The 21,267-nt window shown below is 48.6% G+C and overlaps 1 protein-coding gene across 1 annotated transcript in view; it reads right to left on the reverse strand.

Annotated features, from left to right (window-relative positions):
• Window positions 1–21,267, reverse strand: part of adgrl3.1 (adhesion G protein-coupled receptor L3.1) — a 133,880-nt gene that overhangs the window by 71,535 nt on the left and 41,078 nt on the right. The window contains 2 exon segments of the mRNA XM_068592038.1: window positions 1,424–1,533; window positions 16,619–16,832. Of these exon segments, the coding sequence (XP_068448139.1) occupies window positions 1,424–1,533; window positions 16,619–16,832 (324 nt within the window).

Here is a 21,267-nt window from a genome sequence, read left to right on the forward strand (position 1 = left end):
GCAACCTAGATTTTGGGAGACACTATGCTGGATATAAATAGTTTATCTCAATGTTGTTGTTTTTAAATGAAAGTTTCACAGTTGTTGGTAAATTTAGCAACTATGTCTCATGAACGTTTCCCCTCCAGTGAGCACGACCTCCCAGTCTGTTACTGCGGGGTCAGAGGTCAAGTCCCCATCTGCCGTCATTGGAGCCAAATCTGTTTTTTCTCGTCCTTCCTCCCTCGGAGTTTCCCACAGAACGGTGTGATCCTAGTTTCCCACAAAAAAATGTAAAAAAACACCACCATAGTATTAAGATCTTAAAAGGTTATTTCAAGGACGTCGACGTCCGGGATGAATGTTGCCACTGAAAGGCGTGGACTGTATTTTAAAAGTGGACGAGGTCACAGTGACATCACGCATTGGCGTTTGGGCGACGGTCCCCATTTTTATTCATTTTCGTCGCCATCTTGTTTTTTGGACCTTCGCAACATTGCCAAAAAACAACAACAAGATGCTTCAGCTGAGCTCAACCGACCGCTGGATGAGACTCTGTTAAGCAATTAACATCACAAACAAAACATTAGCAATGCCGTGGTAGCGACCTGTCAATCACAAGGTAGCTCCGCCCTCCCGCATCCTCGGCTTTATGGTCTGTTTGACTCTAAATGAACATCATGCTGTATTGAAGAAGACTTGAAACTAGAGATTGAGACTTAAACTCATGTTTACTGAGGAAATAAATCAAGAGAGAAGTTGAGTCATTTATATAGACTTCTATACAGTCGGACTAAATCGCCCCCTTGTGGCCATTAGAGAGAATGCAAGGCACTAGCTTCACTCATCAGACCCGGAGGCGACCTTCTGCTGGACGTGCACTTTACGCTAACCAACGTATCCGCATGCAACGGTTCCTGTGGTATCCTCCGTAAAGTTACTTCTCGTTTTTTTGGCGTTTTCAGTCCAGCAACTTTTGTCGATTTTCCCGCTTTTTTTTTTTTTTTTCACGTCATACCCGTGGTGCATCGCCCCGACAGTAGGCACTTTGGTAGGCAGCGACATTTAACTTACACAGAATACAGCTGAGGGTGCAGCGGTAACAGCTTCAGTCAAGGTTGCACATTTATAAAATTACACTGCCAAAGTGCATGCTGGGTAAAGCTCGCCCACTCATCATGATAATTAAATGTTGCTGCCTTCTTCAGTCGCTATGGCACCAATACGGCGGTATGTGAAGTTTGAAACTGGCAAACCACACATTTCTACAACAAGTGACTGACAGGCTTGTCTGTCCAGGGCGGAGCCTGGCACCCCAAGGCCCGACCCTAGGCCTTTCTGTGTGGTTTATTGGCCTTTCACCTTCACGTTTGTGGGACAAATCACAAATTAGAACACTATGAACGCTTGATAGGGTTAAATTAAAAAAAAAGAGGGTACTTACTGTAGGGGACGCACTCATATTGGACCTCCAGGTACTTGTACGTGCCGGGGCAGGGGTCGGGGAAGACGTCGGGCCCGGCCACCACCGCACACTGCGTACGGTTGTTGCATCTGTTAAGGGGGGAAGGGAGGACACACATGTTAGCTCCACACGTTAGCTCCTCACATGGTAGCTCCTCACATGGTAGCTCCTCACATGTTAGCTCCTAACATGGTAGCTCCTCACATGTTAGCTCCACACGTTAGCTCCTCACATGGTAGCTCCTCACATGGTAGCTCCTCACATGTTAGCTCCTCACATGGTAGCTCCTCACATGTTAGCTCCACACATGGTAGCTCCTCACATGGTAGCTCCTCACATGTTAGCTCCTCACATGTTAGCTCCTCACATGGTAGCTCCTCACATGTTAGCTCCTCACATGGTAGCTCCTCACATGTTAGCTCCTCACATGGTAGCTCCTCACATGTTAGCTCCACACATGGTAGCTCCTCACATGTTAGCTCCTCACATGGTAGCTCCTCACATGGTAGCTCCACGCGTGTTAGCTCCACGCGTGTTAGCTCCACGCATGTTAGCTCCACGCGTGTTAGCTCCACACATGTTAGCTCCTCACATGTTAGCTCCTCACGTTAACTCCACACGTGTTAGCTCCACACATGTTAGCTCCACACATGTTAGCTCCACACATGTTAGCTCCACACGTGTTAGCTCCACGCGTGTTAGCTCCACGCGTGTTAGCTCCACACATGTTAGCTCCTCACATGTTAGCTCCTCACGTTAACTCCACACGTGTTAGCTCCACACATGTTAGCTCCACACGTGTTAGCTCCACACGTGTTAGCTCCACACATGTTAGCGCCACACATTTTGATGCACAGACGCAGTAAACGCTCCGAGTCTTCTTTTTTTTTTTTTAAAAGGCCAAAGCACTCAATAAAACCCCACAAAGACACGCTACATACACCGAGATGTATTTTATCTGCTCGTTCGGTTCACTGCACTCACCCTGACGCGCTCGAGAGTCCGCGGGGTTTAAAAGGACCCTTTGGGGTTGACAAAGGAGCCGACGATGTGTCCTTACTGGTACACCTGGAGTGGACATTACACTAATGGAATCCTTGAGTTAGATGGAGCCCAAGGTGGACCCACAATGGAGACTGAAGAGCGGCTGTGCAAGGACACTTCTGCTTGCGCACGTGTGTGTGAGAGTATGTGTGTGAGTAACAGTGAGAACAATAACCTATGGCTCCAACAGGATTTTGCGCCAGACTCCAGATAATTAATTTTAATTATCAAGTGTCCTCTGACACACAAAAAGTAAGTATTCCTTCACTCTTCCTGACGCAGCTCGGCAGCACAGCGCGGCGTGCATCCACGTGGGGGCCGTTAGCACGCGTGCAGTCGATGTGCGCCTATAAAAAATGCACACGTGACATTTATGTGATCGTAATTAAACACGCCGCGGGCCCGGAGGCCTCGCGGCCTCGCGGCCTCTAGATGATTTGTCGGCGGACGGCTGGAGCCCATAAATTATCAGGATGGATGCCGCTGCCGCCGCCGCCGCCACTGCCGCCGCGCGCCCAAGTGCCACTTTGTCTCTGTGACCCGTCCCGGGTTTAAATAATTCATTGAAACAACGCCAGTGAAGGATTGCGTCACGTGCGGGGACCGAATGCCCCATTTTAAAGAAGGCCGGCGAGTATTTTCTTTCAATTAGTACAACCCTCCCCGTCTGTCCTTTTTTTTCCCGCCGCACCTGTCAAACAGACGACATTTACATTTAAAAAAAAAAAAGAAAATCTCTCATTGGGATTTTTTTTTTCTTCTTTTTTTTTTTAATGAGCGTGCTCAAACCCCTCAAGTCTCTTTTCTTACAGTATCGTTCCATTTTGCATAATGGAATATGCATGAGAGCTAATTTCATTTTAGGTTCAATATTCACTTAAAAACACTGACACACACACACACACACACACACACACACACACACACACACACACACACACACACACACACACACACACACACACAGGTGTGTCTGTGGTCAAAGAGAGAGGGTTATGATACGGTAAAAGGTTTAAAACTCCTGTGTGTCGTGCCGCCTGTCATATTCTAATAACAATACCCACCAGTCTCTCCTCTCCTCTCTCCTCTCCTCCCTCCTCTCCTTCCTCCTCTCCTCCTTCCTCTCTTCTCTTCCCTCCTCTCCTCCCTCCCTCCACTTCTTTTTTTCTCGCCTCTCTGCTTTTTAATTTCTTGCCCCGGTGCCTTTCATCATCGGTCACCTGTCATCAGTGCAAGTTGTGGATGCGGGCGGGGGGGACTATGCTGCCGCAACTATGCTGCCGCAACTTTGCTGCCGCAACTTTGTTCGTGGCACGAACTTGAACCGGAGCACAAACAAACCCGAACATGGAATGGCAAAAAAAAAAAAAAAAATCCTCTCCAATATCCTGAAGTTGTGATGTCATCAAAAAGAAAAGACGCTGCCGCAGGCGTTATGGGCAGGAATGTCCACACACACACACAACTTTTAGGAGCGGGAGAAAAAGCTGAACAAAGTTTTCTTGGTGAGCTTATACATTATTAGTTTTTAAGTCTAATCCCAGAAAGAAAAAGGGAGGAGGGAAAAAAAGATAAAAGAAACCAAATGACACAAAAGGATGCGAGAGCACAAAGCTGACAGAATGCACCAAGAAGTGAAATGCAACAGGAGGAGGAGGAAGAAAAGGATGAAGAGGAGGAGGAGGAAGAAGAAGGGAGAAATAGGAGGAGGAGGAGAGGTGGAAGTAGAAGAAGAAGAAGAGACCAGACAGGATGAAGAAGCAGACGTGTTTTGGAAGAAACTTTGGGTTGTTGCACTATAGCTGTGGGTGTTTGTGTGTGTTCCTACTTTATGCTACAGGCAACAAAATAAGAGGGAGAGAGAGAGAGAGAGAGAGAGAGAGAGAGAGAGAGAGAGAGAGTCTGTTCTCTGGGACTTTCACAGTTGAGTCATGGCGCTCCAGAGGTTATTGACTGCTATTTAAAATAGAGGGTATGGAGCAACGATTCGACATAATCTCGCTCCGCTATCGCTCCCTCCCTCCCTCTCTCTCTCTCTCTCTCTCTCTCTCTCTCGCTCGCTCTCTCCCTCCATCTATTTCTGTCCGCGCCACCTTTTATTTCTCCTCCCGTCACCCGCGCGCTCCTCTAAGCCAAGATAATAAACCAATTTCTCCCCTCGGCCGCCGTCTTCATCCCGCAAAACCCGCCGAGGAATTATTCCTCTCCGTTCCTCCGTCTTTGTCCCTCGCTCCGTCTGTCTGTTTATCTGCCTTAAACCCACTTAGCTGCAGTTTCTTCTTCTTCCCGAAGTCACACCCAGATATATGCGGTGGGCCTCTTATTGCTTCCCCCCTCTCTCTCTCTCCCTTCGTGTCCATCCTCTCTTTAATATCGTTCCTGCCTCCCCTCGGGGCGTCATCTCCAGCCTCCCTCCATCCTCCCTCCATCCTCAGCAAAGCCCTGCGGTGACGTCACCGCTGCGACTGAGCCAGCAGTCTGAGTCAGATCCCCCAAAAGACTCCCTCGTGTCCCTCAGTACATCCGTCTGCTTCTCTTCCTCGCTCTCATTCCGACATGAAACATCCGCCGAAACGGGCAAAAAAAATAATCACCCCAATGTGACCTCGCCGCCGCCGAACACCGACCGCATGCAACCTTCTGTTTTAATCTGTCCCACCACGTTCTTTTCAAACCTAAATAGCTCTTTATTTATGTTCTTCCCCGTGTGTTTTTTTTCTCGGCGTTGGCAGAAAGGCTCCTTTTTCTTTTCCTCCATTTTTTTTATTTTTAATTAGCATGACCACATCAAAACAAGGCAGTGGCCTGGATACCGCCTTCGCCTGCTGGCTTTCTTCCCCGCGACGCGCGCTAGCAAAACCCGCGCGCTAACAAAAACGCGACGCAGGGGCGGAAGGAGAGGGGGGGGAGGGGGGGCCCGCTGCAGCGCTGTGGCGGGAGGGGCCGCCTTCGTTATCGCCTCTGATGTATTTAGATTTTTTTGCCACTTTTTGTTTGGCAGACATTCCCCCTTCACTCCGTCTCCTCCGAACACGACCCGGCTGAGTGAGTGACGGTTGGATGAGGCTACCGGAGTGCGCGCGCACGATGCTACTAGCACACACGCGCACATGTGTCCGCTGGCGGATGTACGACGGGAATAAATATTGGCCTGTGTGTGTGTGTGTGTGTGCGCGCTTGTGCTTGAGCGCAGATGTGTTGGGAGAACTATATAATTACAGAGCGAGTGAGAGCTGGGAGCTAATCCTCGTGAGTTGAAAGAGGTGTCTGAGAGTGAGTGATGCACAAAAGCCTCGGCGAGAGCCCACATCCGAGCGCAGTCGGGCCGCTCGGCTCGGCGGCGGCGGCAGCGGCGCCTGAGTCATCGCGGCGCCGTGAGCGTGCCCGACAAACATACTGAAACTCTGTCCAGAGAGTCGCACAGCAGACTGAGAGTTCTGAAGGCTTTCAACGATTCCTCACGATGCAAATGTAGTCTTTCCAATCGAGAACACCCACGCTCATTGTATGTGCTCGACATCCTTTTGTAGGAAATGCACTAGTGTGTGTGTGTGTGTTTGTGTGTGTGTGTGTGTGTGTGTGTGCGTGCGTGTGTGTGTGTGTGTGTGTGTGTGTGTGTGTGTGTGTATAGAAGCCTATGCTTCAGGTGTTAAAGCTGCATTCTCTCTCCTGACCACCAGGGGGCGACTCCTCTGGTTGTATAGAAGTCTATGCTTCATGTGTTAAAGCTGCATTCTCTCTCCTGACCACGAGGGGGCGACTCCTCTGGTTGTATAGAAGCCTATGCTTCGTGTGTTAAAGCTGCACTCTCTCTCCTGACCACCAGGGGGCGACTCCTCTGGTTGTATAGAAGTCCATGCTTCATGTGTTAAAGCTGCATTCTCTCTCCTGGCCACCAGTGGGTGACTCCTCTGGTTGTATAGAAGTCTATGCTTCATGTGTTAAAGCTGCATTCTCTCTCCTGACCACCAGGGGGCGACTCCTCTGGTTGTATAGAAGTCTATGCTTCATGTGTTAAAGCTGCACTCTCTCTCTCCTGACCACCAGGGGGCGACTCCTCTGGTTGTACAGAAGTCTATGCTTCAGGTGTTAAAGCTGCATTCTCTCTTCTGGCCACCAGGAGGTGACTCCTCTGGTTGTATAGAAGTCTATGCTTCAGGTGTTAAAGCTGCATTGTTTCTCCTGACCACCAGGGGGCGACTCCTCTGGTTGTATAGAAGTCAATGCTTCATGTGTTAAAGCTGCATTCTCTCTCCTGACCACCAGGGGGCGACTCCTCTGGTTGTATAGAAGTCAATGCTTCGTGTGTTACTGCTGCATTCTCTCTCCTGACCACCAGGGGGCGACTCCTCTGGTTGTATAGAAGTCCATGCTTCATGTGTTAAAGCTGCATTCTCTCTCCTGACCACCAGGGGGCGACTCATCTGGTTGTATAGAAGTCTATGCTTCATGTATTAAAGCTGCATTCTCTCTCCTGACTGCCATGGGGCAACTCCTCTGGTTGTATAGAAGTCCATGCTTCATGTGTTAAAGCTGCATTCTCTCTCCTGACCACCAGGGGGCGACTCCTCTGGTTGTATAGAAGTCTATATAAGTGACTCTACTTCTCTCTTGATGTATTCCCTCAGCAAACATTGTAAACATGAGTTTATGTCTCAATCTCTAGTTTCAAGTCTTCTTCAAAACAGCGTGATGTTCATTTAGTAAATTATGTTTATTTTAGGGTTAAACGGACGATAAAGCAGGGGATGCTTTAGGGCGGGGCTACAAGGTGATTGACAGGTCGCCGCCATGGCGTTTTGCGGGTCTTTATCTGAGAACTCTCACACCTTCACCAGGTTTTCACTCCATGAAAGTAATTTGTAATTTGTGTTACAAAAGGTCTCAATGTCTTAATCGGCGTTTGGTTGACTTTAGCTCCGCCCCCAACGTCACAGAGCGCAAAGACGACGAAGTCCAAAACGCCAAACTCGATATCTCCAGTCTGTGTGTGACTCCACTGTCTGTCCATCTCATCGGGAGAGATGTGAACTATTGGGCACTGCGAAAATTCTCAATTTACTTCTTTTGTTTTATTTCACTATTACATATTGAAGAAACCAGAGCGCATAACTCATAACTCCACTTTGCTTCGTAGGTTTATCGCTGAGCATCTTTTGGTTCAGAGGAGGAGACTGAAACGATTTGAAATATAACGAGCAGATGATCAATGATTTTATGTAAAAAAAATGTGTGTAATTCACATGTGGGGGGTCTCACTCTTTCTTTTTCTTTAATCAAGAATATGTTTGTTATTTTCTCTTTGCTGGACAGAATCCAGTGACCTTGAGAGATTATTTGTTTTTGAATAAACATACTTCTGATATTTTTTCAGCTGTTTACGCCCCCCAAAAAAACACTTAGCACTTAGTTCCACAGATTAAACACAACTTGACAAGAATGAATGCTCGATGATGCCGTTAGAAAAAATCTAAAATGATCTATGAAAAAATATATATATAATGTAACTTTTCAATTAAATTAAATTAATTTAGTTTTGCTCAAAATCACAAATTTACAATCTCCACACATGACATCCTCTGTCCCGGACCCTCACATGTGTCCATGGGACATATATATATATTTATGGTTAATACATATAAATGAAATAAATTCTATTATATCCCCAAACTTGGAGAAATCCAGAAGTTGGTAAAAAAAAAAACATGAATTAGAAGTCACTGTGGGGGGGTCAGGAAACGCTTTTGACAGCAGAGTTACTGTATCTCGCTACAGGATAAAAACCTGTTAGGCTCACCCTACACACTCACCCTCGCACACACACACACACAGACACACACACACACACACCACTTATAAGATTCCTCCGCTGCTGCCCTCATTTCTGCTTTATTATCTCGCTGACGTGGTTACACAAACACAACGCGTACAGTAACGCTCGACAGAGACGGACAAATGGAGTGATGGAAACGATGGGAGGATGCAGAGGAACGGGGATGGAGTAAGTAATTGAGGTTGTGATGGATGGATGAAAAGAAAAAGGGAGGAGGAGACAGGTGTGTATGTGTCTGTATATGTGTGTGTGTGTGTGTGTGTGTATACGTACATCTACCACGGGGTACAGCGCCACCAACACACTACGCTTATAAAGAAAATGACAGCTCCGTCTCTCTCTTTCTCTTTCTCCCACACACACACACACACACACACACACACACACACGCACACACACACACACACACACACACACACAGTCCTGTCAGCTCTCCAGCAGCCTGTCAAACGAGCCACAGGTAAAATAATGTTGTTTTTCCCCACTGGGAAGAAAAAGAAGAAGAAAAAAACAAAGCTTTGAAATGTGCTACATTATTAATATTTTGGCTGGAGGATGTCATTCTCTCCCATTTCTTTCCTCCCATTCTGACTGAGCACGTCAAGTGCTATTGTACACACAGTATACTGCGTGTACAATGACAGTGTACTGTGAGTACCATGAATACTGGATGCATCCTGTGTGTGCTTCTGAACCTGCCATCGTCCTGTCAGGTGGGAAAGAAGCCAGTTTAATTACTTCCTGTTTGCTTTTTTTTTTTTAAATTTCACTTTTTTTTCTCGCTGCAGCCGCCCCTCGCGAAGCGTACGCACTGCTGCAGAGCGGCGCCGCGCTCGCTGAGGACGCGCCGCTTCGTCACGCTTTGATCCCTGACCCTCTCGCTCACGCGTCTGCAGCAGGGGATTGTGGGCCGGAGGAGCTACGAGCGCTCGGCAGCGCATGGCATGCTGCAGGCTGCAGGCTGCAGGCTGCAAAAAGCAACCGGGTGAGGGGTGTGTGTGTGTGGGGGGGGGGGGGGGCAGTTAGTACATCCTGGTACTTTGGTCGTGCTGTGCTAATAAGTAGTGTGGTAGGATGTGTGTTGTTGGAACTGTTGATGTGGGAAGTGTTTTAAAAAACGACGTATTTTGTTGGTGGCTGTGAATCACATTTACATTCTATCTGCAGGACATTATCTTTTACTGAACTGTTTCACAAGAAAGTAAAAAACAGAGAGGAAAAAAAAAGAGATTGGTAATAATATTTCGTGTGTTTTAACACACACACACACACACACACACACACACTCACATTTCTTGCAAGCGGCGGCTCACGACAGAGTACAGTTTTCTGAGCTACGCCATCCCTCCTCCCCTCCCTCCTCCCCTCCCTCCCTCCTCCCCTCCCTCCTCCCCTCCCTCCCTTCTCTCCTCCCTCCTCTCCTCCCTCCTCCTCCTCCCTTTCTCCTCTCCTCTTCTACCGGTAACCATGGCAACCTCCACGTCGTCCGATTCCAGGACACGCTCGGGGAGTCTTCCTCCCGATTCCACCCAGCGACGTTTCTGCACCGACATCCCCCCCCCCCCCACGCCCCCACTCGTGTGTTTCTTCCCTGCCTTTTCCATCAGTGTGTCGCGTCCCACTGTGACTCCCCCTCCTCCCCCCTTCCCTCTTCCCCCCTCCCCGACTGAAAGCTAAAAGACGAGTGTCGCTCTGTCGGCGAGAAAAAAGCGGCGAGGTGCTCGACGCGCGACCTCAGACGACAGAGACACGCCGCACCGAGACACTGTCTCGCAGGATTTAGTCAGACTCACCTCATGATGCACACATCGGAAAAAGTGTATATGTGTTTGTGTGTGTGTGTGTGTGTGTGTGTGTGTGTGTGTGTGTGTGTGTGTGTGTGCAGGAGGGCTGTTACATGTGTCCTGGTTTAGTTCTGCGCGTCAATGTCAAAGTATCAAAGTCAGTCACTGTCGACGTGTCTGAGGCGCTGATTCACATGGTAGTCTCTGGTTGTGTCAGGCTTTGTGTGTGTGTGTGTGTGTGTGTGTGTGTGTGTGTGTGTGTGTGTCAGGAAGAGAGCCTGGTGTCTAGACCTTTTTCTCAAACGGTTCTCATTCTCAGGCACCCCGCGCGGCTTAGGCGCTCGGCGAAGCGCGATAACTGAGGTTAGCAGAGCGGCGGCGGCGTGGAGGAGACGGGTCAGACGCCGGGGACTCTGACATGTGGAACTACAGAGGCCCGGGCAGAGCGCCACAGCTGTCAGTCAGCATGGAGGGGAGGGGGAAAGAGTGGGCGGATGGAGAATGGAGACAGTGATGTTTTTTAGGATGACGAGGCTTAAAAAAAGAAGAGGAAAGAAAAGGAAAGGAGCGCTTGCGTTCGCTGGCTGTCACATATCTGGAGGAAAGTCCCCGTTTGCGTCTTTCAGGACCGACCGTGTGCCAGAATCTGTCCATCTTTAAGCGCGGCTGCACTTCTAAGTTCTCTCTCGATATATGCATCCATGTGTGTGTGTGTGTGTGTGTGTGTGCGTGTGTGTGTGGGCCCTAATTACCGCACTGAGCAAGGGTGACAGTCGGGCCCCCAGGGTGCCACAGGGCATCTCCTGTAACCGTGGTGACTGTGTGAGGGTGGAACACACACACACACACACCCGCACACGCGCACACACACACAAGCGAGTACACACACACACGCACACGCACATTAAGTAGGACATTTCCAGATATGACCTCATTCAGCGGGGAAGCAGGGTAGTTAATGGAGAGAGAGAGCAGGCTGAGACGAGAAGAGTCGGGAGCGACAATAACGAGACATCATTGTAAATATCCTGGTGAGTCCACCTCTGCAAGACATCACACACACACACACACACACACACACACACACACACACAGCTGCAGCCTCGGCACAAACCTCCAATTTAGTAGATAATATTGTTTTTCTGTTCTTGGAATCACTGGGCCGGAGTAATGATCAAAAATGTAAGATTCATGTATGGTTTAGAGAGCTCGTTTCTCCATCCGTGTTTACAGAGACAGACGAGTATCAAGTGTGTGTGTGTGTGTGTGTGTGTGTGTGTGTGTGCGTGTGTGTGTGTGTGTAGGGGGGGGGGGGTTGAGTGCAGGTATGCGCTGGAAGAAATCACACACGAAAAGGCGGCAGACTGTTTGACATAGTTCAATGGTTGCAGCGGCCGGCCGGCACTAGATCGCATTCTGTGATTCAAGTGGTTTTTCTATAATTCAGAGAGTCAAAGGAAAAGAACTTCAGAGGTTTTCTTTACAGTCTCCAGCGTGAAAAGGTTCAAAGGTGCGGGTGCGCGTTCGCTCGCGCGCGCCGGAAAAAATGCATGCCTCTGTGTGCACACGTACAGTATAGTACACACACACACACGCACACACGCAGACACGCAGACACGCACACCAGCCCGGTTGCTTTGAAGGCTTCGACTCGGTTCCAAAGAGACAGGCTGCCAGAAGAAGTTGACCGTGCTCGAGAGCTGATGAGAAAGCCGCTCGATTTCTCCTCCAGTCCGTTCGTGAAGGAATGCGTGCATACTCACATACTCATTGGTGCGTGTGCACACGAGAGAGGGAGGGAGGAGGGGGGGGCAGAGCTGTGCGTTTTGCAGCGATAGTGCACCTATAGTTGGCCCCCCCAGGGAGAGAGGGAGGGAGAGGGGGATTTAATCCTATAACCAGCTGTGCATTTGGTCAGGACGATGCTAAGATATAGAAAACATGCTGTAAGATGCAGGCAACCCCCCTTCTCATCCTCCCCCTGCTGAAGCCGCAACCCTCACGTTCCCTCCTGAACTTGGGGCGAAAACATAAAGAAAAAGTGAATGGAGGGGGAGACAAGAAAGGGGCTGAGGACAACGAAAACCAGATGGCGAGGGAGAAAGGAAAAGTGACATAGACGATGAGATGCAATTTGAGGAATGAGAAGAGGAGAGAAAAATAAAGAGGAGTGCCAAACAAATGTAGATATGAAGAGTGACAGATAGGAGAATAATAAATATAAGATGCTGTTATTTAACACTTCCAAAAGTAAGGTAACTCCATGCTCTTGTTTTTCTTGTCAACATGGTTTCCTTTTGCGTTGAGGGACTTCTTCAAAGGGAATGATGGAGCAGGGGAGAGAAAGGAAGGGACATGTGCAAACATGGCGACGTGGTGGCCGAGGTGGTGAAGAGGTGTCGTGGCGGGTGAGTGAGTGCATGCGTGAGATGCAGAGAGAAGGAGCTGAAATGGCGAAACGCTCGAGCGTCGGTGTAAAAAAGACAAGGAGCGCGTTGTGAAGCATCTCCGTGGGAAGCCGCCAAGTCACTTTCATGTCAGCGGACCGCTAGGCCTGCCGCCATTTTGGCTCCCGACCCCCCCCTCACCATGTTTTCCCACGTGTGTGCCGTTGAGCGGGCCGAACCTTTCCGATTCTTCTGTTGTGTTTCCTCCCCGGCGACACTTTAACGCTCGCTCGGCGCAGCCACGCCCTCGGCTGTGCAGCCAAAGGAAAAAAATAAATAAGATGAAATTGATACCATTTTTTTGGTTCTTTTGTTGAAACACTTTAGAGTGGAGCAGTTGAGCTTGAGCCACTGGGGTGAGCCTAATAAAACAATACAGATTGGAAACATATGGACATTTATTGACGTAAAGTGCGGGATCCGAGATCGGGAGCTTTCAACCGTAGACTGTGTGTAAGAAGTGGGCGGAGTCACCGTGACGTCGTCCATTAGTTTGTGGACCGCCTCGATGAAGACTTGAGTTCCACGAGTTCGGCATCGCCATCTTGGTTTACGGCCGACGCCATGTTGATTTTGCAACCGATGAACGGAAGTGACCATGTTTGGAATCAAGAGGAGCGGCAGCGACCTGTCAATCACAGTAAGCCCGCCCCTAAAGCGTCCCGTGCTTTATGGTCTGTTTGACGCCAAATAACCATAATGTACGAAATGAACATCTCGCTGTATTAAAGAAGACTTGAAACTAAAGATTGAGACATAACCTCATGTTTAATGAGAGAATAATTCAAGAGAGATGTATAGAGTCACTTTCTCATAGACTTCTATACAATCTGATTGCTTTTTTGGACGCTTCCCCATCGGTTTTACAATGCAGAGCGGGAATGTTGCCGTCTGCTCTCAATGTGAGGGGCAAAATGGCGGCTAACAGTGCTAACATTGCAAACAGTACGAAAACTGTGGCGATGTCGCGGACAGAGCGAGAGGCTGTTAACCTGAGGGGTAACTGGCGCGTTGATGCTACACTTCCGCAACACCGCAGGTCGGTCGGGGTGGCGCTTTCAGCTGTAACCGCCGCGTGAGAGCGGCGCAGAGCGGCGGCAACGAGCTAGCAAGAGGAGCACGCTAACATGCGCTCAAAGAAGGCGCGAGCTCCGCCCACAAAGCAAGGAGACGCTAACAACAAACACGCAGCCAGAGTGACTTAATCGCATGCTCAGGTAGACGTTAGCATATTATAAAATGTTGTTTTTGCTGCTATACTAATGCTCCGAATGTTGAATGCAGCCGCTTAAAAAAAACAAACCGTGAAACCTTAATAACATCCAAGTGAGCTGCAACAGACCTTATTAAGACAAAGAATGCTCAGTAGCCATTTTGAAGTCGAGGCGCCTGAGTTCAAAACACGATAGAAACCGAGTGAGTCATTGAACTGGGGCCGGCATATCGCTAAAACAGATTAAGCGGAACTTTCATGGCCGCGGCTTCGTTTCCCCTTCAACCCAGGGTATCCCAGTGGGGAGATAATCTGGGAAATGCAGCGCTATCAGGTCCTCTCTAGGTTGCCTGAGAAGCCTTGTGAGACCCTCTGGAGATATGAGGCTTTGATATCAAGACCAATTATGTGGTATGGGGCGTGCACATGCACACACACACACACACACACCCACCCACACACACACACATGCGCACACTCTGTGGCCTTGGAGAGTGGTGGGGAGGAAAACAAAGGGAGAATGTGATACTGAGGAAACACTGGGCAGGCGGAACATGCTCTGATTTTATCAGCCAGTTGAGCCGGTGCTCGCAATAACCAGAGACGGTGCCGACGTAGAGGCAATGAGGGAAAGCAGACGGGCCCAAAGCACACTGACGAACTATGAGGGGGGAAATCAAGCTTAAAAAACACACACACACACACACAAAAAAACCCCCCACAAACCTCCGATACGGGCCGATACAAGCACGAGCACACGCCGGAAAGATTTCGCCGCGTGCGTCCACGTCCATGTTGTACGCACAGACACACAGAGACGGGACGCACCCGCAGCAAACACACACACACACACACACACACACATAAAAGATGTGTGATAAACAGTTGTTTCCGGTCTGAGTCACCTCCACGGAGGATCCCCTCAAGATTAAGTCTGGCCTCTGGCTCTGCTAATTGGAGCTTAAAGTCTGGTGTAGCCCCTGGGCAGTGTATGCTGCGTGTGGCACACGCTGTGAGTGTCTCTGCGGTGTGTGTGTGTGTGTGTGTGTGTGTGCGCGCGCATGTGCATAAATTATGGATGGCGAGGGCTGCAAGAGAGTCGTGGCCACACAAGCTGCAGCTGCCGGAGAGAGAGAGAGAGAGAGAGAGAGAGAGAGAGAGAGAGAGAGAGAGAGAAGGCCGAGCCAGGCCAGAGCAATCGCAGACGGAGCGCTGACACGCGACAGAGACAGGTGGTTCGATGGAGAGAGAGAGAGAGAGAGAGAGAGAGAGAGAGAGAGAGAGAGAGAGAGAGAGAGAGAGAGAGAGAAATAATTGGACAGCAGGAGAAAAGCACTCAAAGTCGGGTGACGCGTGAAAAACAGAGATCCTAATGGTTGCATTAGTGAATTATTTATACCAGGACCTTCTCATTATCCCGAGCGTTGCTTTCCTCTGTTTCGCTATTTTTGGTCGGCGCTCGTCGTCATCGTACCTGCACGGCGTGGGCCGCAGGTATGACGCTGTTGCGTGGTGAGGACACCACGGCCGTGTGAAAAAGACCAACCCAACGAAAGGTTAAAGTCGTACCTATTGGCTTTTTTTTTTGGAAGGTGTGACTCATCAAAACACGTCAACATTTGAACTGTGAATGTTACGCGGCCGGAAGGCAACAAACATCCGTGAAAAAAAAGGCTTCGACCAATCACATTGTGCGTAACGGACACATTCAAAACATACACTACAGTGTTCAACCTGCACTAAAGGCACCGCGGACCTGATTCTTACCTTTCACAATAAAAGCCCTGACGTAGACAAAACTCGATGAAAGAAATAGCTTCCAGTAGTTTAGGCTGCGGCTCAGACATGCAGGGGTCACATCCTCTTGACCCCACGCGAACACGGTGCAGCCACTGTCCCAGATTCATGAATAGTTTTGCAATTCATCATCCAATAAATCCGTACACACATCAGGCGGTATATCGATAATATATGTCGATATCGTGACATGAGACGAGATAATCAATTTCGGACGTCGCAATATGACATAAGTGTCGTCTTTTCCTGGTTTCAAAGGCCGCGTCACAGTGAAGGCTGTTATTTAATTCACCCACTTGGTCATTGTATCCACATTCTGAGCAACTATTTCATCCAAAAATATCAAATGTCCAAATATTTTTGTTGAAGAACACAATAGTCCACGCTACAATTTCGTCTCAATATCCGTATTGAGCTACTTGGTGTTTGGTCTCATGCTTAATTTTGGACATCAAACCCCAGCATGTATTGTAACCCCCGCCTTTCCCCTCATGCCGATCCTCCAGAGCCGTCGTCCTCGGCTTCGGTTGCCGCGCTCCTAATGGCGCTGTCAGCGGAGGAGGCTATCAAAGCGGGCCAGCTTGTAGAGGAAGTGCTACTCGAGTAACTCCCATTGTGCGATAAGGTTTCTACAGCTGTACGGTCGCTGTGCCGCATCAACGGGAAGCTCGCGGGCGCTCGCGGGGTCACGCCTCTTTCCACAGAGCTTCCATCACCTCTTTCTGCTTTTTTTTTTTCTTGTATTTTTCCTCCACTCCCCCTCGTGACACTATGCACGTCTGACAGGCGCGTGTCCTTTCTTTGCCAGTGTTTGCTGTCAACTTTGCATGAGTAACGCCGAAGTCGACGTTGACACTTTACCAGGATGTGTAGTCGTGCAGTTCGCACCCTTCACACACACACACACACATACGCGCACACTGACAGACACCCAACTGTCGTGGGAGTGTGAAAGACTACTCCTCGCCTCCTTTCTTTCGACTTGAGGTGCTCCTCTTTCTGTCTGTGGAAGTATCACACACACACACACACACACACACACGCACTCGTACTGACCTGAGCGACATGATCTTGTACGCGTCGGGCAGGTAGCAGCGGGTGTTCTCCATCTGGGCGGGGTCGGAGTCGCAGATCTTGTCGTCGGTGCGTCCGTAGTTGGCGCTCTCGATCATGATGACGTCGGTGCCCGGGCAGCGCAGCTCGATCGGGTAGGACTCGCAGGACAGCTCCCTCCGCACCACCGCCATGGGGATCGGTGCACGGCCGAGGGCTGCACACACACACACACACACACACACACACACACACGCACACGCACAAAGAGGATTGTTAGATGATGCCCGTCTAGAAAAGGACACACAATATTTGTCCAGAGTTCTTTTTGAAACACGCTCACCGGAGGACTAAATAGTACAAGCACATTTTGTGTTCCACTAAGACCGCATTTGTACTCTTGTCATATGGACTAATTATCCGCACTATATGAAAACAATAGCACCACAGTGGAATATTCATAAGGGCACGTCCACTGTCGCGAGTGAGGCGACTCGGTAATTACTGTTTTGCAGTTCGCCGTTTTAGACATCACTCCGGATAGAGAGCAAATTGCCTGGCAAATTTCAACGGGCATTTAGTGCCGCAGAGATTAATCCAGAGACGGCGAGGCCTCGTTATTCTGAGAAGTTCCCAATGCGATGCAAACATCCACTCCTACTGTACTGAAGCGCAGTTAACATGTCATTAATTCCAATGAGATCGGAGCTTCTGATCTATCACACATCTTTTTTTTTTTAATCTTTGGTGCTGTTGCTTTGCTCCCTTTGCTTGTTTGATGATGAAGGCTCTCGGATGATGAAACATCTGCAACACCAAACAGCAATCAGGCCTCCGTTGACTCATCAAGTCGAGATGTCTTATGAACCTGAATGTCTGCCGATGTTCACGAAAAAAGGGGGAAACGGCAGCGTGGCGTCCGGCGCCACAGTTCTCACCTGTGGAGCTCTTAAAGGTCCCGAGACAGAAACCACCGCAATCAACAAAAGATGATGATTATAATAATAATAATACAAGATAAGCGCTCCGAGAGAAACCCCCACTGGGACGCTTCACCTTGCAGCTGTCAGACCTTTTTCGGCAAAAGTGTAGGTGACGCAAAATGTTGTTTTCAGGATGGCTTTTTCTTCACGCTCCAATTCGATGCGTCTTTTTTTGGGGGGGCGAGTGTGAAGGTAGATTTGTGTCTTTTCTACCCGAGCAAATTTCTTGTTTTTAATTAAATTATCTCCAAATCTTTGCTCTCAATTAAAAAAATTGTCTAAAAAAAAAAAAAGAAAATGCTCTCAAAACTAAAATTTGTCCCCAAAAAAACGCCCTAAAAAAAATTCCTATCAAAAAAAAATTGAAAAAAAAGAAATAAATGCTCTCAAAAAAAAAAGTGTAAAAAAAAATGCTCTCAAAAAACCTGCGCTCTCAATTCAAAAAGTTATGAGTTGAGTTTTTTTTTCAGAGCAACTTATTTTTTGAGAGCAAATATTTTTTTGGAGAGAGCAATTTTATTTTTTTAGAGCAATTTTTGGAATTGAGAGCAAAGATTTGGAGATAATTCACTTACAAACAAGAAATTTGCTCGGGTAAAAAAAGACACAGATCTACCTCCGTAGCCGAGGTCCTCCTGAAGAACCGAGACGGGCGGCTCAAGCGACCTTCACCAGAACCCCCACGGTGATGCTTTCACTTGGGAGACGCAGCTTGTGCCAGCAGGCCTCACCAGAGCAGACGCCAGGCGGTCATTAACTGGAAGAGCCCACATCCGTACCTACGCCCACGCTCCAACCAATGACAGGGACAGCTGTGTGTGTGTGTGTGTGTGTGTGTGTGTCGGGGTCAAGCGAAACTGACCAAGCGTGGAACAATCTGACGGCCTATTTTACAAACCAGAGGATATTTAATATGAAAGGATTGTCTGGCAAACCAAATGTTTGTATCGATGTATTCTGTGCATATGTGTGAAAAACAACAACTGGTGTCTTTATTATCTCCGCCAGGGGGGGAGCGCCATCAAGTGTGTGTGTGTGTGTGTGTGTGTGTGTGTGTCTGTGCGCTGCCAATCTCGTTCAAGTATTTCTTTGGAGGGGCGAGCAGTTATGGCTGCATGCTCGAGGACCTGAAGTGGTTGCAGCGAGTCGCAGTCCCTCAAAAAGGCCTCGCGCAGCCTGTTTCATACAACCACGGACCGCCTGCCGACTCCTCACTCCTCACTCCTCACTCCTCCACCCTCGTCACCTCGGTGATTACAAAGCTGAGCGCTTCGCCGAGTGAAACCCTTTCGCTCACGTCTTGGACATTGTGTGTTGGCTAACCGCTAACGGCTAACTCGATGGTTGCAGACACAACCGAGCGGACATCAGGACTCGTCTGAGTGTCGCGTTCCTAGTGAGAATAAACAATTAACTCATTTTAAAAATTAGGCAGCAGATGTGTTAATTATGTTCTTTCATGAATGGGTGAAAAGGAAATTTGTGTGTATGTGTGTATATATGTATATGTAGATATGTATGTATGTGTGTATGTATATGTGTACGTATGTGTATATATATATATATATATATATATATATATATATATATATGTATGTATTCATTTCGCTTGTTTGCATGTATATATATATATATATATATATATATATATATATATATATATATATATATATATATTTATACTTATTTCTTACTTATGTATATATCTGTTACCCCTGTTCCTGTTATTATTTATTTTATTTTTTTAATTTTTTTTAATTTTATCATCTGTGTGTTTAGCTTAGCTTATGGCATTGGGATGCTGCTAGTATGACAAAAAAATTTCTCCTTGGAGATTAATAAAGTACTTTTCATTCATTTCATTCATTCATTCATTCATTTCATTCATTCATTCAAATACTGGAGTCATTTTTATGACTTTCCTAACCACCCGTATGGATCTATATATTCTATTATCTGTTCTGCTCTCTGAGTCGCCACAGCCTGATATTGCTTATGCTCCTATGCAAATATTTATATACATATAAGAAATGAAGCATGTCTCCTCTCCGCGGCCTCACCCTTTCATAGCGGTGTGTTTGTGAACACACTCCTACATGTTGTCTTGTGATCTCGGGGCCGTGCCGGCGATGCTCTGGGGCTCGATGTTCCCGGGGTATTTGTGTTGCCGTGGTGCCGCCTGGATGTTGTTATTCTTCTGTACCTGAGAGCGGCGAGTCCCGCGAGCAGCGGCAGCAGCTAGCGGCCGCCGCCGCCGCCGCCGCCGCCGCCGCCGCCGCCGCCGCCGCCGCCGCCATCCCCCCAGATAGATGGAGCGCTTATCAGCTCAGGTGCTCACTTGTGCCGCTCGCCTTTGTCGTCCCCGAGCCCGGCTGCTTTTTTTTATTATTGTTTCGCTTCATATTCGCCCTCATATTGCCACACCTCCCGTACCCAAGGACCGATAATTTAAAGCTATATCTGGCGCAATATCCATGATGTGTGTTGTCCCTGTCCAATAGACAAATAGAATATATTAAGTCTGCCGTTTGTGGCTATCGGGACCGCTTGTCACTTTCCTTTTTATTGAAGAATTCACCCTGTCAAGGCCTTTCCAAATCATTCCTCAAAAGCACACACACACAGACACACACACACACTCACACACTCAAACACACACACACACACTCACACACGCACAGACACGGGCGGCGGACGGACGACCGCTCCGCAATCAGGCCCTCCATCCAAACATCCCTGAAAAGCCGAGGCGCGCGGCGCGGCGCGGCGCGGCGTGGCGCGGCGCCGCCTCCCCTCGCTCGCTCCCTGTCACGATAACCATGGCAACCCTGTGCTCCCTCCCCCCGGGCGCCCTGATTGGCCGAGGGAGCGTCATGGTTACACGAATGCGGCAAAGAATCTGAATGAGCTCGATGACACGGCTGGTCCGGCTCTATTTTATGACTGCCCTTCAACACAACACACACACACACACACACACACACACACACACACACACACACACACACACACACACACACACACACACACACACACACACACACACACACACGTAAATGCCGTGAGTGATGACATGTGGAGGCAGAAACCTGCTCGGCGCTGCCACCTGAGGGGACTACATTGATAATGGCAGGCGCTAGCTTCCAGATAAGACTGATATATAAGTGACATTTACTGAAAATGTCCTTTTCTAATGACCACACTCACACACACACACACACACACACACACACACACACTCACACACTGCAGGCTGTGATTAGACTTCAAGCACACTTTCAGGTCTCTTCACATGGTGGCTGAAGATTTTAGGGACTTTTTGTGTGTCTATATGTGTGTGTGTTTGTGTGAGTGTGTGTGTGTGAGAGAAGTGCTTAGGGCACTGGGTCATAACTCCCTTCATACGTGTGTTAGTTTATTAGTTCCTCAATGGACGCGTCACGTCAGCCTCGGTGAGCACAAATGTAAATTGGTAAAGGAGGGGGCGGGGGGGGGGTAAAGGGGGGGCAGGGGAGGGAGGGGGCGGAGTTAACCGAAGCGCGAGCAGATCAATACGCCGTATTGTACGGCAGCTGTCTAGACTAGCCTTGGATCAGATGTCGTACAGTGTTGCCTTACAGGGCATAAAGAGAGCATTATGGCACGCACACACACACACACACACACACA

This window comes from Clinocottus analis, unplaced genomic scaffold (genome assembly GCF_023055335.1).
Source record: "Clinocottus analis isolate CAN_PGR_092001 unplaced genomic scaffold, fCliAna1.0.p SCAF_26, whole genome shotgun sequence".
Classification (NCBI taxonomy): domain Eukaryota; kingdom Metazoa; phylum Chordata; class Actinopteri; order Perciformes; family Cottidae; genus Clinocottus; species Clinocottus analis.